General features: G+C 52.2%; 1 protein-coding gene across 4 annotated transcripts in view; it reads right to left on the reverse strand.

Moving 5' to 3' along the window:
- Positions 1-721: 721 nt before the first annotated feature.
- The window catches only part of NTRK3 (neurotrophic receptor tyrosine kinase 3), a gene marked incomplete at both ends in the record, with an annotated part of 228,155 nt that continues 213,451 nt past the window's right edge, over positions 722-15,425 (reverse strand). For 3 of the 4 annotated variants that reach the window (XM_079764236.1, XM_079764235.1, XM_079764233.1), the window contains 2 exons: positions 722-907; positions 3,683-3,841. In XM_079764236.1, coding sequence (XP_079620362.1) covers positions 722-907; positions 3,683-3,841 — 345 coding nt within the window. Of the gene's footprint in view, positions 908-3,682; positions 3,842-13,866; positions 13,909-15,425 lie in introns of all 4 variants that reach the window. The other variant, XM_079764234.1, reaches the window with a different exon arrangement.

Below are 15,425 nucleotides of genomic sequence, written 5' to 3' on the forward strand. Positions count from 1 at the left end.
TGGCCGCCAGGACTGTGCGTCCTTGCTGCTCTTTGCTCAGTGTGTGGGCACCATTGCCGGCTCCCAGAGGCATCGGGACGACACTTTCCGGGATGGAGAAGAGTTCGAAAACCGTCTTGGAGGAGACAAAGGTCCCCGGGAAAAGGGAAGGCTTGGGGGCGTGGCCAGGGGAGATCCAGGCCCACGTCGGGAGCAGGTCCTTGCTGAGCACGGCTGGTGCCATCCTGCCATCAGCGCAGGAGCCTGTGCAGGGGGTCGGGGTCCACCCAGCTCCTCCCGTCCCCCGTCTCTGTGCATCGTCCAGGTCTTCCGCCCGAAAAGCCAGCGCTGCGGAAGCACGGGCCACAGCTTAAGTCAAAGGGAACGTTCGTCTGTGTTCGTAACGGTGACGATTTTCTGAGTTGTCGCCGTAGTCTCGTGGTTTCAGTATTAGCAGCTTCTCTCGGGATTAGAGAAGGGGTCTCTCTGTAGATATAGATAGATAGTAGGTATATAAATATATATATTATATATATATTATATATATATATATAGACGCCAACTGTCTTACAGGGTTTCTCCTTTCCTTTTTCAGTGTCGTATGTGTAGCAGGCACTTGAGTTTATATGAAGATGTTCGCTTCAGTCAAGGGCGGGGAAGGGGCTGTGAGGTGGAAGGGGGGCGTGTGAGGCTGGAGAGAGGAGGCAACAGGCAAGACTCCGTGACCGCGGCCGCCGCGGGCCTAGCCGAGGATGTCCAGGTAGATGGGCGTGGCCTTCCCCAAGGCGTGGAGGATTTTGTAGATTTCCTTGATGTTTAACCGCTGCTGCGGCTCCCTCTGCCAGCAGCCAAGCATCACATCGTACACCTCTTTGGGGCAGACTCGGGGCCGCTCCAACACGCGGCCTTGGGTGATGCACTCAATGACCTGAAAGAGCGGGGAGAACGAGGACGTTACATCGGAGCTCGGCCGGCCCCCCCGGAGGCCGCGGCTTCCCTGGTGGGCGCAGCGCAGGGCCCGGTACCCACGGCACAGGCCGCGGGCGGGGCAGGAGACAGAGCAGAGGCGCTCGTGAGCCCTGTGTGTGCGGGAGACGAGGACAGGGACTGGCGTGGCATCGCCAGGGGTGCCCACAGGTGTTCCTAGGGCTCCGCCTCCCGGCCGGCCTTCCTGGATAGACGCCCGATGCACTCTCCTCTGACCTCGCTCCTGAAGCTGCTCCGGATGACCGGCTGCTGCATTGCCCGGGAGTGGACTGGCCTCTGACCTGCCCTCCCCTCTGATGAGCAGCCTGACTCTGAAACCCCGGGAGGGAGCCTGGTGCCACCTGGCCCCTCCGTGGCCGTCTCCCCTGGGGTCCCACTTCCTGGGGAGCGCCCCTCAGTCCCAGCTGCTGTGCCCCTCCCACGAGTGCCGCCACGCCTCGGCAAGGCCCATGCTCCCCGCTCTCTGCACTAAACCGCGTGTGCCATTTATTTTAAAGTCCCCAGCGCAAGGAGGGGACACTCAGCACCCCGCCGGGTGGCCAGTGCACGCCCGACCTCACAGGAGCTCAGCATCCTCGCCTGCGAGGTGGGGATCCACTGTCTGCTCTGACCGCCTCCTACCCGTGCTGCAGGGGCCACAGGAGAACAAGAGGGACCGCATGGCCCCATAACGCAGGGAGAGCCAGAAAGAGGAGTCGGGACGCACAGCACGAGGGGCCGGCCCCTCCCCAGCTGGGCATTTGGGGACCGAGCCTGCCATCTGTGGTCCATTTTCAGGTCCTCAAGGACCTTCTCTGCTGATGCTGAACATGGGAAATTTCAAGGTTTCCCCTGCGGGTTCTCAGGTAGTTCGAACCGCTCTAACTACTAACTCTCCCGCCATCTCACCTGGGGCACGTCACCTACCCTGGGCTGCAGTTCCCGCACTTGAAGATAGGTGGCGATGGCAAAACACACGGGAACCTCTCGGGGAGCACCTGAAGGGTCTGTCTTTATTTCTCCTTCTATCGCCCTATTGCCCCGCGTCACTCTGATGACCCTGGATGGCTTGTCAAGCCCTCGTACATCTCCTTCCGGGTCGTGTCGACCCCGGAGTCTGCGATGGCTCGCTTCTCTGCCATCCTGAGAGGACGTGAGCAGCTCATGCCCCTACTCTCATGAGAGCCCCGTTTCCACCCACCATCACCTGCGGCCCCAGAAAAGGGACCCAGTTCAACTAAGGCCTACGCCTATGCCCTCAGCCGAGTCCCCCCGAGTGTGGGCTGACCAGGCTGTCAATCTCCGCAGAGAACCCGACTGCCAGTGACCGAGGCTACTGGCTGCCGGGCCGGTGGAGAGGGACAGGTGATGGGGTGAGACGCCTGCTTCAATGCCGAGGCCTCACCAAGCCATTAGAAAGGACCACAGACACACTGTTGGCTACCAGGCCAGCCTGGATGTCAGGGCATCTGCCGCCCCTCGTACCCTCAGCCCAGGTTCTGTCTCTACGGGGCCACCAGACGACCCGAGCTGTGCTCAGGGCACATGTCTGTGCATGTGTGTGCACGTGTGCATGTGTGTGCCCACCACCGGTCCCACCCCAGGAAGAAAGTAGTAATTTTTTAAAACATCATGACAATGGGTTCTGACATACACACATTTATTTTTTTAAAAGGTCATTAAACTGTTTTGTCCTATTTTAGAAAATGTGTTCAGGACCCACTCAGCTTATAAATGATGAGATGCCCTTGGTTACGTGGCCAGGGCCTAAGGAAGTGCAGATGAACACAGCTCCCAAGGAAGAGATAATCTCTTGGCTGTTCGGACACAACTCCGATCTGAAAGGCCTGGTGTGCGCATGTCTCTCCGGAAAGCAGAGGCCATGGTGATGAACCCCACCTCGCCTGGGCTCATTGCATTGGGGGACGGAGCCCCTCCTTGCCTACAAGCTACACTGACTCCTGGGTCAGCCCGGCTCCAGGGCAGGCACAACAGAACCGCCCCGACGGGCTTTGGGAGCAGAAGAGCCTGGTGACCTTGGCCCAAGTTTCCCCCACGTTCTAGAAGCTCGCGCCTCTGAGACCCCGGCCAGTCCATCTCAGGACCCCACGCAACCCCCCTGCCTTCAGGAGCGTCTCACCAGGTGTGTGTGTGTGTGTGTGTGGAAAGCACTGAGTCCATACAGAGCTAAGGTGCTTGGGAATTAAATGGGATTTGTATTCTTTAGGATTCGTGTCAATGAAAAGCATCCACAGTGTTTATTGTTACTGCGTTAACCGTTAGCGTTCCAGTGTCCCATGAATAACCTGGGCTCTGCCCTCCCGCCTCACGGCCGGCACGTCCCAGCCTGGCAGGCCCGGAGCCCTTGGGACCCAGACGACTGGGCATCCTGAGCGGGGGTGTCCCCGCAAGTGGCACAATCGAAGACCTCGCAGTGGCTCTCTGTCATCCTTGTTTCTGAGCGAAACAGTGGCGATTTTGAGAGCAGCAGAGCAAAGAGAACCGTGACCTGCCTCTCAATCCGGAGATCTGATTTCACGCTCTCTTGGTAATTAGACCTCATTTCCTAAGCTATCGTCTCATCCTACTCAAAGCTCTCCCCCACCCCTTCTTAGGCCTCCGTCTGCTCTCCTGGCTCCACCTCCTGCTTCATGCCCTGTCTGAGTCCTGGCCTGAGCTCACTCCTGTCAGCCTCCCCCCCGCCCCCGGCCTGCCGTCGAGGCCCTGCGCCCGGTACCTCCGTGTTGGAGAGCTGGAACCAGGGCTGCTTGCCATAGGTGAAGATCTCCCAGAGGATGACCCCGAAGCTCCACACGTCGCTCTCGGTGGTGAACTTCCGGTACATGATGCTCTCGGGGGGCATCCAGCGGATGGGGAGCATGGTGTGACCTCCGACCTAGCAGGGGGGAGACAGAGGCACAGAGAGGTGAGCCGACGGCCAGTCAGTCCTGGCTCCCTGCACGCTTCCCACGGAGAGGAGAGGGCCCCGATGCGTTTTATCCTGAGACAGACGCCCCTTCGTGCAACTGGTCGCGGAGGCCAGCGCAGAGCCTCCCAGAGGAGGCCTACAGCCGTGGAGGCGGCTAGAGGAGCCCGGAGAGGAAGCACCTCCAGGAAAGAGAGGCCCCTGGCGCGGAGGGTAAGGAGAGGTCACCAGATGATTTCGGGAGGAGAGACGGCGTCAGGATCTGGGGCTACAGGGCACCTAACCGCGAGAGGAAGCCCAGAGTCACTGAGCGAGCATCAGGTATCAGAATACTTGCAGGCCTCGGGTTGGACTCCGTGGCCAAGGTGCTCAAGACACAATACGGTCCATGTGCATATAATGTGCCTTTAGTTTCTACACAACAACCCTGATGTTCTCTCACCACGACTTAGGACTCCGTGTTTCCAGGGAAGGGGACGGAGAAGTTCAAAAGTAAGGAAGACCACACGCTGATAAGAAATCACAGGGACCTCAAGAGAAGGCGCAGCAGCTCTTAGCAAGAGCTCAAAGGCCAGTAAGGAGAAAGTCTCAAAACAGCCCAAGGAGGACATCAGCCATGGGGGTGGGGGACTATGGATCTGAGAGTCTTGGGCAGGGGTCCTCAAACTTTTTAAACAGGGGGCCAGTTCACTGTCCCTCAGACCGCTGGAGGGCCGGACTATAGTTTAAAAAAAACTATGAACAAATTCTTATGCACACTGCTAAGTCGGCTGCTAAGCAGGACAGGCAGCGGCGGCAAAAACACCCGGCGGGCTGGATAAATGTCCTCGGCGGGCCGCATGTGGCCCGCGGGCCGTAGTTTGAGGTCCCCTGGTCTAGGGCAAGAGGATGTAACTGAAATTGGGGTGCCCCTCCCTGAGAAAAACATTAGGGGGATCCTCACGGCCCAGCAGGTTAGTGGCATTAGCGTAAGTGAAGTAACAGTCAGAGCCTGTTTTAGAACTCAGGGACTAAGTGCATCATTAGTAAAGGCAGCCCTAGAAATGGGAACTTCTGGCTGATGCACGAAATTTGTTGTTAGGAAACTGATTACCGCTGATAAAAGAGCTCTCTGCGAATTCCTGATGAACTATTAATCAGAAGAGTCTCTGCCAGCGTGGACCGGCTGGAGGAATCCTAATGATGAGCATTTAAGGAAGGATGACTTATGGGGAGATGGGCAATCTCGCTTCTCAAAAGAGAAATCATGTTTGCCTGGCCCACTTGAAGTGATTTAGAAGATAAATGATGATATGGATTTGCAGAAGATGTTTTCGGCCTGGGATTTGATAATCAAGATCGCTCCGTAACAAGAGTAAAGACAGAAGGTGATGTTGCTTTCAGACAAGCCAAGACTCAGAAACTTGACCCCTCACAGCCTTTCAGAAAATGAAGACGCAGAAATTAATTGAGGATGTACTACAGAGAAGCAGAAAGGAGATGTTAGAATATACACTGAGAGGGAAACCAAGATGGCGGCATAGGTTAAACACCTAACCTACAGCCGGGCACAACAATTTCAAAAACACAACTAAAAATCAAAACGGACATCATCCAGAACCACAGGAAAGCTGGCTGACTGAAATGCGCACAATTAGAAGGAAAAAGAAAACCACAAGGAAAATCAGGGAAGCCGTAAAAGCTTGAGGTATGGAGACACGGGTGGAGACAGGAGCCCGCGCGCGTGCAGGGAAGACGGAGCCGGAGAGGAAGGGGCGGCTGACGGCCTGGCTGGCGTTCTCTGGCGGGAAGGAGATAAAAGCGCCAGATTGTGCTGAACCCCAGCTCCAACTGCACTGAACCCCATCTCCCGGCGAAACCCTGGGAAGCCGGGCTCATGCTGGGGGAGTCTGGGCTGTGGGACAGAGACACAGAGGAGCTGCGCCGGAGCCGCGCACGGGAATGTGCGCAGAGGAGGGACTGTTGCCTGTGCCGCTGGATTGCCCTAGCGGGAGGGAGACAAGGGCTCCGGACTGTGCTGAACCCCCAGTTCCAACTGCACTGAACCCCAGCTCCGGGAAAGACCCGGGGAAGCCAGGCTCATACTGGGGAAAGCTGGGCTGTGGAGCAGAGGTGCAGAGAGGCGGCGAAGAGCAGAGCACCGGAGGCGCGCAGGGGATTGTGCGCGGAGGATGGGCTGCTGACTGTGCCGCTGAGTCGCCCTGGAGGGAAGGAGACAAAAGCGCCAGACTGAGGTGAGCCCCAATTCTGACTACACGGAAACCCAGTTCTGGGCGAGAATCTGGGAATCCAGATTCATTGGGGGAGAGACTAGACTGTTTGGCAGCGCGCGAAACTCCAGGGCGCTTTTCTCTCAGAGGTGTTTGCTGGGAGTACGGAGGGACACTGAGACACAGGAACCTCATAGGGCGGGGCTGACGGGAAGCCAAGGCGGTAGGCTCCGCCCTGTAACTCCGCCCCATCCAAGCTGAACACAGAGGCTTTTACAATTTTGCAAGTCTAGTTGAATGGGGCTGTCTCCCGGCATAGACACAGCTGATCCTCACAGCCAATTGGGCCGGAGGTCACATCCTCCCAGTGTACCAACAGCAATCAAGGCTTAACAACACCAAGACTTTGCACTCAGCCCACAAAGGGGGATATCAAGAGCGACCACCTAGGGAGATTGGGGAAGCTGAGCGATAGGGAGGCAGCCAAAAGGGGAAGACACCGAAACAGGTCACTAATATAAGGGATGCTGTAATTCCTGCTGAGGGGCCTCAGGCAGTAGCTGACCTACACTCCATTGGAGACCCAGAAACGAAGGCATCTAGTGGTCGGTGTGAGATGACACCAGATTTCAACCACTACCATAAGGGACACATTCAAGAGGCAGACGCAGTGAGCGCCAAAGCCTTGCTGCACCAAGACCCGGCAAATAAACGTGTCTCCCGCACAGCAACTCTTCCTTTATAGACACAGAGGGTCCGCACGACCAATTGGCCTGGAGGACAATTCCTCCCAGTGACACCAACAACAATCAAGACTTAACTATACAAACAAGGACCAAGATGGAGGCATAGGGCAGAAGCCTGATTGCTGCCTACCACAACAATTTAGAGACTACGACGGGAGAGCAGAGCAGACACCATCCAGAACCACCGGAGGGCTGACTGAGCAGATGCTCTACAACTAGAATAAAAGAGAGGGGTACGCGGGATGAAGCTGATGCCGGTGACCCAAAGACCACACTTTAAAAACTACGGCTCAGGCGACACAATGGCGGCCTGGATCGTGCTCGGCGCAGTTCCCCCAGCGGTCTCCGGCTGAGGGGAAGGCTTCACTCGCTGCCGAGCACGGACAGACGAGCCCCTGGGAGACATGGGATGGGAGACTACGCGCTTGCTGACCTCCGAGTCCTTCAAGAATCTCAACGCCTCGGAAGCGGCCAGGTGCGCATGCTCGGCGACCGGCCACCGCTGCAGACCCAAGGGCCGACGCAGCCACCCCGGACCAGCCCGCCGCCGCGCACCGGGCACACCGTAGCTTCGCCGAGCCCGCCGCCCAACGAGATCTGCGGTGGCTGCCCTGGAACTCTGAGAAAATGGCCGAAGGAATTGCTGAGAGGGAATTGACCAACAGGAATTGGGATCAAGAAGATGAAACCCCGCTGGGTCCCGGAACTGGGTGAAGCCGCGCGCCTCTGGGTCCGGGTGAGGCTGGAAACTGGGTCAGGGGGAGGCTGGGCCCCGGGTCCGGGTGAGGCCATGTGCCCCTGGGTCAGGGCAAGGCCATGCGCCCCTGGGTCCGGGTGAGGCTGAATCCTGGGTCTGGGCGAGGCCGTGCACCCCTGGATCCGGGTGAGGCTGAATCCTGGGTCCGGGCGAGGCCGTGGGCCCCTGGATCCGGGTGACCCTGGGTCCCGGGTCCGGGCGAGGCCCTGGGCCCCTGGATCCGGGTGAGCCTGGGTCCCGGGTCCGGGCGAGGCCCTGGGCCCCTGGACCCGGGTGAGCCTGGCCCCGGGTCCGGGCGAGGCCCGGGGTCCCTGGATCCGGGTGAGCCTGGGTCCCGGGTCCGGGCGAGGCCCGGGGCCCCTGGATCCGGGTGAGCCTGGGTCCCGGGTCCGGGCGAGGCCCTGGGCCCCTGGATCCGGGTGAGCCTGGGTCCCGGGTCCGGGCGAGGCCCTGGGCCCCTGGATCCGGGTGAGCCTGGGTCCCGGGTCCGGGCGAGGCCCTGGGCCCCTGGATCCGGGTGAGCCTGGGTCCCGGGTCCGGGCGAGGCCCTGGGCCCCTGGATCCGGGTGAGCCTGGGTCCCGGGTCCGGGCGAGGCCCTGGGCCCCTGGATCCGGGTGAGCCTGGGTCCCGGGTCCGGGCGAGGCCCTGGGCCCCTGGATCCGGGTGAGCCTGGGTCCCGGGTCCGGGCGAGGCCCTGGGCCCCTGGATCCGGGTGAGCCTGGGTCCCGGGTCCGGGCGAGGCCCTGGGCCCCTGGATCCGGGTGAGCCTGGGTCCCGGGTCCGGGCGAGGCCCTGGGCCCCTGGATCCGGGTGAGCCTGGGTCCCGGGTCCGGGCGAGGCCCTGGGCCCCAGGATCCGGGTGAGCCTGGGTCCCGGGTCCGGGCGAGGCCCTGGGCCCCTGGATCCGGGTGAGCCTGGGTCCCGGGTCCGGGCGAGGCCCTGGGCCCCTGGATCCGGGTGAGCCTGGGTCCCGGGTCCGGGCGAGGCCCTGGGCCCCTGGATCCGGGTGAGCCTGGGTCCCGGGTCCGGGCGAGGCCCTGGGCCCCTGGATCCGGGTGAGCCTGGGTCCCGGGTCCGGGCGAGGCCCTGGGCCCCTGGATCCGGGTGAGCCTGGGTCCCGGGTCCGGGCGAGGCCCTGGGCCCCTGGATCCGGGTGAGCCTGGGTCCCGGGTCCGGGCGAGGCCCTGGGCCCCTGGATCCGGGTGAGCCTGGGTCCCGGGTCCGGGCGAGGCCCTGGGCCCCTGGATCCGGGGGAGCCTGGGTCCCGGGTCCGGGCGAGGCCCTGGGCCCCTGGATCCGGGGGAGCCTGGGTCCCGGGTCCGGGCGAGGCCCTGGGCCCCTGGATCCGGGGGAGCCTGGGTCCCGGGTCCGGGCGAGGCCCTGGGCCCCTGGATCCGGGGGAGCCTGGGTCCCGGGTCCGGGCGAGGCCCTGGGCCCCTGGATCCGGGGGAGCCTGGGTCCCGGGTCCGGGCGAGGCCCTGGGCCCCTGGATCCGGGTGAGCCTGGGTCCCGGGTCCGGGGGAGGCCCTGGGCCCCTGGATCCGGGTGAGCCTGGGCCCCGGGTCCGGGGGAGGCCCTGGGCCCCTGGATCCGGGTGAGCCTGGCCCCGGGTCCGGGGGAGGCCCTGGGCCCCTGGATCCGGGTGAGCCTGGGTCCCGGGTCCGGGCGAGGCCCTGGGCCCCTGGATCCGGGTGAGCCTGGGTCCCGGGTCCGGGCGAGGCCCTGGGCCCCTGGATCCGGGTGAGCCTGGCCCCGGGTCCGGGCGAGGCCCTGGGCCCCTGGATCCGGGTGAGCCTGGCCCCGGGTCCGGGGGAGGCCCTGGGCCCCTGGATCCGGGTGAGCCTGGGTCCCGGGTCCGGGCGAGGCCCTGGGCCCCTGGATCCGGGTGAGCCTGGGCCCCGGGTCCGGGCGAGGCCCTGGGCCCCTGGATCCGGGTGAGCCTGGGCCCCGGGTCCGGGTGAGGCCGTGGGCCCCTGGATCCGGGTGAGACTGGGTCCCTGGTCCGGGTGAGGCCGTGGGCCCCTGGATCCGGGTGAGGCCACGCGACCCTGGGTCTGGGAGAGGCCACGCGCCCCTGGGTCCGGGTGAGGCCATGCGCCCCTGGGTCCGGATGAAGCTGAATCCTGGGTCTGGGCGAGGCTGTGTGCCCCTAGATCCGAGTGAGACTGGATCCCGGGTCCGGGTGAGGCCGTGGGCCCCTGGATCCGGGTGAAGCCGTGCCCCTGGATCCGGCCGAGACCAAACCAGAGGGAGTCGGACCTGCATTACCACCATTTGTCCACCATCCAGAGCTGAGGGGTCAGTGCCGACATGTACTCATAAGGAACTGGTGGACATTGATATTGGGTCTCAAAAGAACTGTTGGACCAGAAAGAAACTCACTACAGACTGATTCGTTTGCCTGTCAGCATAACTATTATTGCTCGTCGCACATTCAATTCTTATAAGTGTATCTCTAGTGACACATGATTTCGCTCATCTAGGGGAAATGATGAACAACATAGACTGATGAACAAGAACAGAACCAGAAACAAGGAGGCATCGATCGGACTATCGGGCCTCAGAGGGAGGATAGGGGAGGGTGGGGGGAGGGGGGAGAGATCAACCAAAGGTCTTGTGTGCATGCATATGAGCCTAACCAATGCTTAAGTTCAACAGAGGGTTGGGGCATCCATGGGGAGGGGGGTGGGATGGGAATGGGGGGATGAGGACAAATATATGACACCTTAATCAATAAAGAAATTAAAAAAAAAAAATAAATAAAAAAAAAAAAAAAAAAAAAAAAAAAAAAAAAAAAAGAATATACACTGAGACTTGGGACATAACAAACAGTGCAAAGCAAATAAGCTACACAATGCAATTTAAATCTAAATAATGGCTGCTAATTTGGTAGCAAAATGGGGTGCAATTACTAATAAAGTCTTCTATTAAACAAAGCCATAAAGTAAATAATAATGCTAATAATGCTAACAGTATTACCACTGCCACTATTAGCAATACTTATTTGGAATGAAACTTCTAGATAATTTCAGCCATAAGTGCATAGAAAATTAGGTAGAGAAATAATTAAAAGCCTGATAAAGTCTTTGTCCTTACAAGGGACCAAAAGGGAGCTCACAGACAGTCATCAGCTGGTGATTATAATGAGTTAAATTTCAATGAGCTTGCTAAAATTTTAAAGTAGCTTCTAGAAGAATAGATATAGGACATATAGCTTCCAAATCAGTTTAGGAAAATAGAACCAAAAAACCTCTAATTAATAACAAAATCAGTACACAAAGGAATGGGATAATGGTGAGTAGAAAGAACAAAATGAGAAAGTTTAAGTAATGTCACTATCGACAATAAGTATGAATACTATCCGTAAATAAGAAAAAAAGTATATTAAAAATCAAATGCATGTTCTTTATAAAAGACATAGCTAAGAGAAAGTATCAGAAAATATTAAAGATGAAAGAATGCATAAATATAAGAAACAATAAAAGGAAAGATGAATATATGTTGACTATAGACTATTCCAAGAACATTGTAACATATATTAAATAGATAATATATTGAAATTAAATGTATATATGAAAAATTTCAAGATGCCGAGAATTATATGGCAACAAAGTGATTTATAGCATATTTAAAGATGGTAAATCCACCATTATGATAATTATAAAGTTTTATGGTCCAATTAAGATAGCAACAAAAACGTATAAAGAGTGAAACAGGTTATAAATAAAAGGGAACTGACACCTATAATTAGGATGGGAAAACAAAACCCTTCTTTGGCAAATTAACAGATCAGGAAGACAACGTAAGTGGAGATGGGTTTCTAAAGTACAAACAATGAGTTGTCACTCTAAGATGTGAGTGTTGTGTGTTTTCAGGCCTCCCTAAGAGGTTGCATATTATTCGCAATGATCTAAAAAACATTTATAAACACCAATCACGATGTTACACCTCAAAGGAAATCTAAAATGCCAAGGGGACACAAAGGTAAGCAACATAAAGTACAAGTAAGAAACATTTACTATACCAAATAAAATACAATAGAAACGGAGAGCAAAAGGATAATTTTTAAAAGGTGCTCTTCGGTCGGTTAAAAAGAACACCATTTGGTAAAGAAAACAATTGAAAATAAAATTTAAAACTGTCATAATAATAACTACAGTCTTGTTCATTGAGAGCTATGAAATATTGCTAAAGTAATTTGGGGGAAAAACTTATAGCACTTAAGCACTTATTTCTAAAATAATTTAAAATAGATTTTAATTAAATAAGAATTCTATTTTAAAAAGGTAGCAAAGATGTACAAGGCAAATTTATAGAAAGCAGGAAAAAAATAAATAATAAAGATATAACGAGGAATTAGTACAAAACAAAGCAAACTATCAATCAAAAGGGCAGAGGGAAACAGACTATATCTACATAATCAATTATTAGTTCTTTCAAAAGTAATATAGACCTTTTGCAAGGTTAATAAGGACACAAAGGACACAATGCAAAAATGTTAAGGACAAGGCAACAATAAAATTTGAAGTATAGATGCCATGATTGAGTTACTCAAAAATATTAATTTTAAAAAAGGTAAGAAGAATAAAAACTTAAATACAAAACCAATTACAATTGTAGTAAAAAAAAAAAAAAAAAAAAAAAAAAAAAAAAAAAAAAAAAAAAAAAAAGCTACACATTAAAAATATGTACAAGGACCAGATGGTCTTATGGGTGATTTCTACTAAAGTTTTCTATCCTATTGACACTTTTCCAAACCAAAACCAAAACAGGAAGTAAAAAGAACTCCCCCAGCCACACTCTGTGGCTTGAATTCCCTGTTGACCCTATCAATCAAGCTTAGCAAGCAGCCTTTAACATATGAACGCAGACACTGTCTGGGTAACTTATCTGCATATGTGTAAAACATCTCTGTTATGAATATAGTCTCAAAACCTGAATAAAATAGTATCTTATTGAATCAGCAATAGATTATAATAATTCCATATTGTAACTCAACACGTTTTATGTACTAGAAATAAAAGAATGCCTCAGTCTTTTAAAGAAATCTGTTTAATTTACTAAAGTAAAAGATAAAAGGAGAAAAACTATCCTTTTCCAACACCTTTCCTGATTCAAAGCTCTAGTTCATTACTAACAGAAGGTCATGTCCTCTGTGCAACACACTAAAGATCATATTGACTAATGCAACATTAGAACCGTAGAGGTATCTTCTACCACTGATTTTATCAACACTGTTCAGGTGAGGTACTAGCCAATGTGATAAAGCAGAATTAGAACAAGGGAGAATATTTAAAAGGCAGAGTCAAGCCCTAGCCAGTTTGGCTCAGTGGATAGAGCATTGGCCTGTGGAGTGAAGGGTCCCAGGTTCCATTCTGGTCAGGGGCACATGCCTGGGTTGTGGGCTTGATCCCCAGTAGGGGGCTTGCAGAAGGCAGCCAATCCGTGATTCTCTCTCATCATTGTCTCTCATCATTGATGTTTCGATCTCTCTCTCCCTCTTTGAAATATATATATATGTATGTATGTATTTTTTTAAAAAGGCAGAGTCAAAACTGCCTTTGTCTGCATATGATATGGCTGTTCAAGACGACTCACTAAAAAGCTATCAGAACAATTATATGCTTTAGTAAGCTACCCAGGTGTAAAATGAACATCCAAAAATGAAACCATTCTCATATACACCAATATCAAGGACTTACTCCACAATTCAGTAGAAAATGAGATTGCTTGTAACAATAGCAACAAAACATTTAAAATTTCTAGGCTTAAACCTTAGCCGAAAATATAGAAGGTCTAGCTGAAGAGAAGTATTGAAAAACATAAAAGAAGATGTACACAATTAGAGAGACATGTCTTTTCCTGGATAGGAAGACTCAGTAACATAAGTCTCCCAAATCTCCCATGCCTCATTCAAATTAATCTAAAAACTCACACAATCCAAATAAAAATCCCAATGGAATGATGTGTGGGGATTGACACAATGATAGCAAAAGCCGTCTAGAGGAAGAAATGCCTGGTAAAAACTAGGATACGCTTGAAATAGAACAACAAGGGATATTTGCTTGATCAGACAGCAGAACATATTATCAAACTACAGCAATGCGTACACTGTGTTACTGGCGTAGAAACAGACAAATTTTGTTGATCAATGGAACAAAACAGAGTCTAGAAGCAGACCCATGTATAAATATTGGCATCAAATATATGAAATGATGGGTTAGTAAGCAAAGCATTGGGACAATGAACTGTTCATTGAAAAAGTACACTTAGATACCTACCTCACACCATATACAAAAATCATTTCCAGATGGATTAAAGAGCTAAACATAAAAAAAAACACAAAACAATAATAATATTAGAAGAAAACTTAAGAAAAGTATTTGTATAACTTTAGGAGAGGAAGACCTTCCTAAATAAGACACATGTTCAAGAAGCCATAAAGACTAGGACTTGGAGATACAACTTGTACAAGTAAATACTTTCTTTGCATGGCAACAATATAAAATAAACATAGCTAAAGGACAAATGACAGAGAAAATATCTGCAATATAAACATATATAACAGACAGAGAATTAAAATCCATGTATTATAAAGCGGTCCTTTACATTAGTTTAAGAAAGCAACCCAGTGGGGAAAAAATGAGGAAAGAGTGAGAGCAGACAACCCACAAAAAAGCTACAAATGGCCACGAACACATGCAGAGATGCCAATCACAGCAACAAAGAGACACATTTTTGTTAATGTCACGTGAGAAAAGTTGAAAAGACCATCTATCTGGTGCTGGAGAGCGTGTGAGGAAAGAGTGACTCTCAAATGCCACTGCTCAGGTTAAGGCAGCCTTGTCTGAGGGACCTTTAGCAGAATCTGCCCACACTGGGGATGTGAAGTGGCCTCTGAACCAGCGATTTCATTTCTAAGAGTCTTACAAAAATGCTTGCTCCTGGAAGCAAAACTTCTTGGTCGAAGATGGCAATTTTATTGTTTGTAAGGGCAACACTGTCACTAAATATAGATGCAGTAGTTAAAAGGAATATCGTGTGGTGATGGGGAATATGCCTAGGAGATGTTACATGAAAACTCAAGACATCCAAAATCTGTATCAGCATTTTCATTCACATAAAAATACGTGTGTGTACACAAGCAAATAATGTGTCATGGCAATAATGTATCACTCTATAAGTGTACACAAGCAAATAATGTATCACTGGCAACAATGTATCACTCTATGAGTATATGCAAGTAAATGATGTATCACTGGCAACAATGTATCACTCTATAAGTGCACAGGAAAAGGTCCAGAAAGATAGCGTTACATTACACCAGTGGTTTCCTCTAGAAAGGGGAGTAATGGTGAGCCCTGATTTAAAAAAACAACAAAACAACCTCATATTTTATTATGCATATTTCAACATTTTATCTTGATCATGTATCATATATATAAATTTAAAAACAATGAAAGGGAAAAACCTCTCTATGAATAAAGAAAACACAGGGGACTTAATTTATTTAAGTTCTGCCCAAAGATGATGTTTTTTTAAAGAAAGGTATGTTTGTGATCGAAGCTAGTAGAATGTTCTATTGTACCTGTGTTCTTGTTTTAAAAAACAGAAGTCAGGAATTTAGGAACATTTAATACAAAATTGTAAAGAACAGATTCCTCCCCACTGGTTCTTGCGTTTGCTCGTGGGATGGTTACAGACACGATGCAGAGTAAGTGGAGGAATCGAGTGAGCTGTTGTAAACTTCGATGAGCGTACAGGCATGAGATGGGTATGGATTGGCTGTCAATTCTCCCACCGAGGAGGATTTATAGTGTGGGCGTGTTTTCTAAAACTG

The sequence above is a fragment of the Cnephaeus nilssonii genome, assembly GCF_951640355.1.
Source record: "Cnephaeus nilssonii genome assembly, chromosome: 24".
Lineage (NCBI taxonomy): Eukaryota > Metazoa > Chordata > Mammalia > Chiroptera > Vespertilionidae > Cnephaeus > Cnephaeus nilssonii.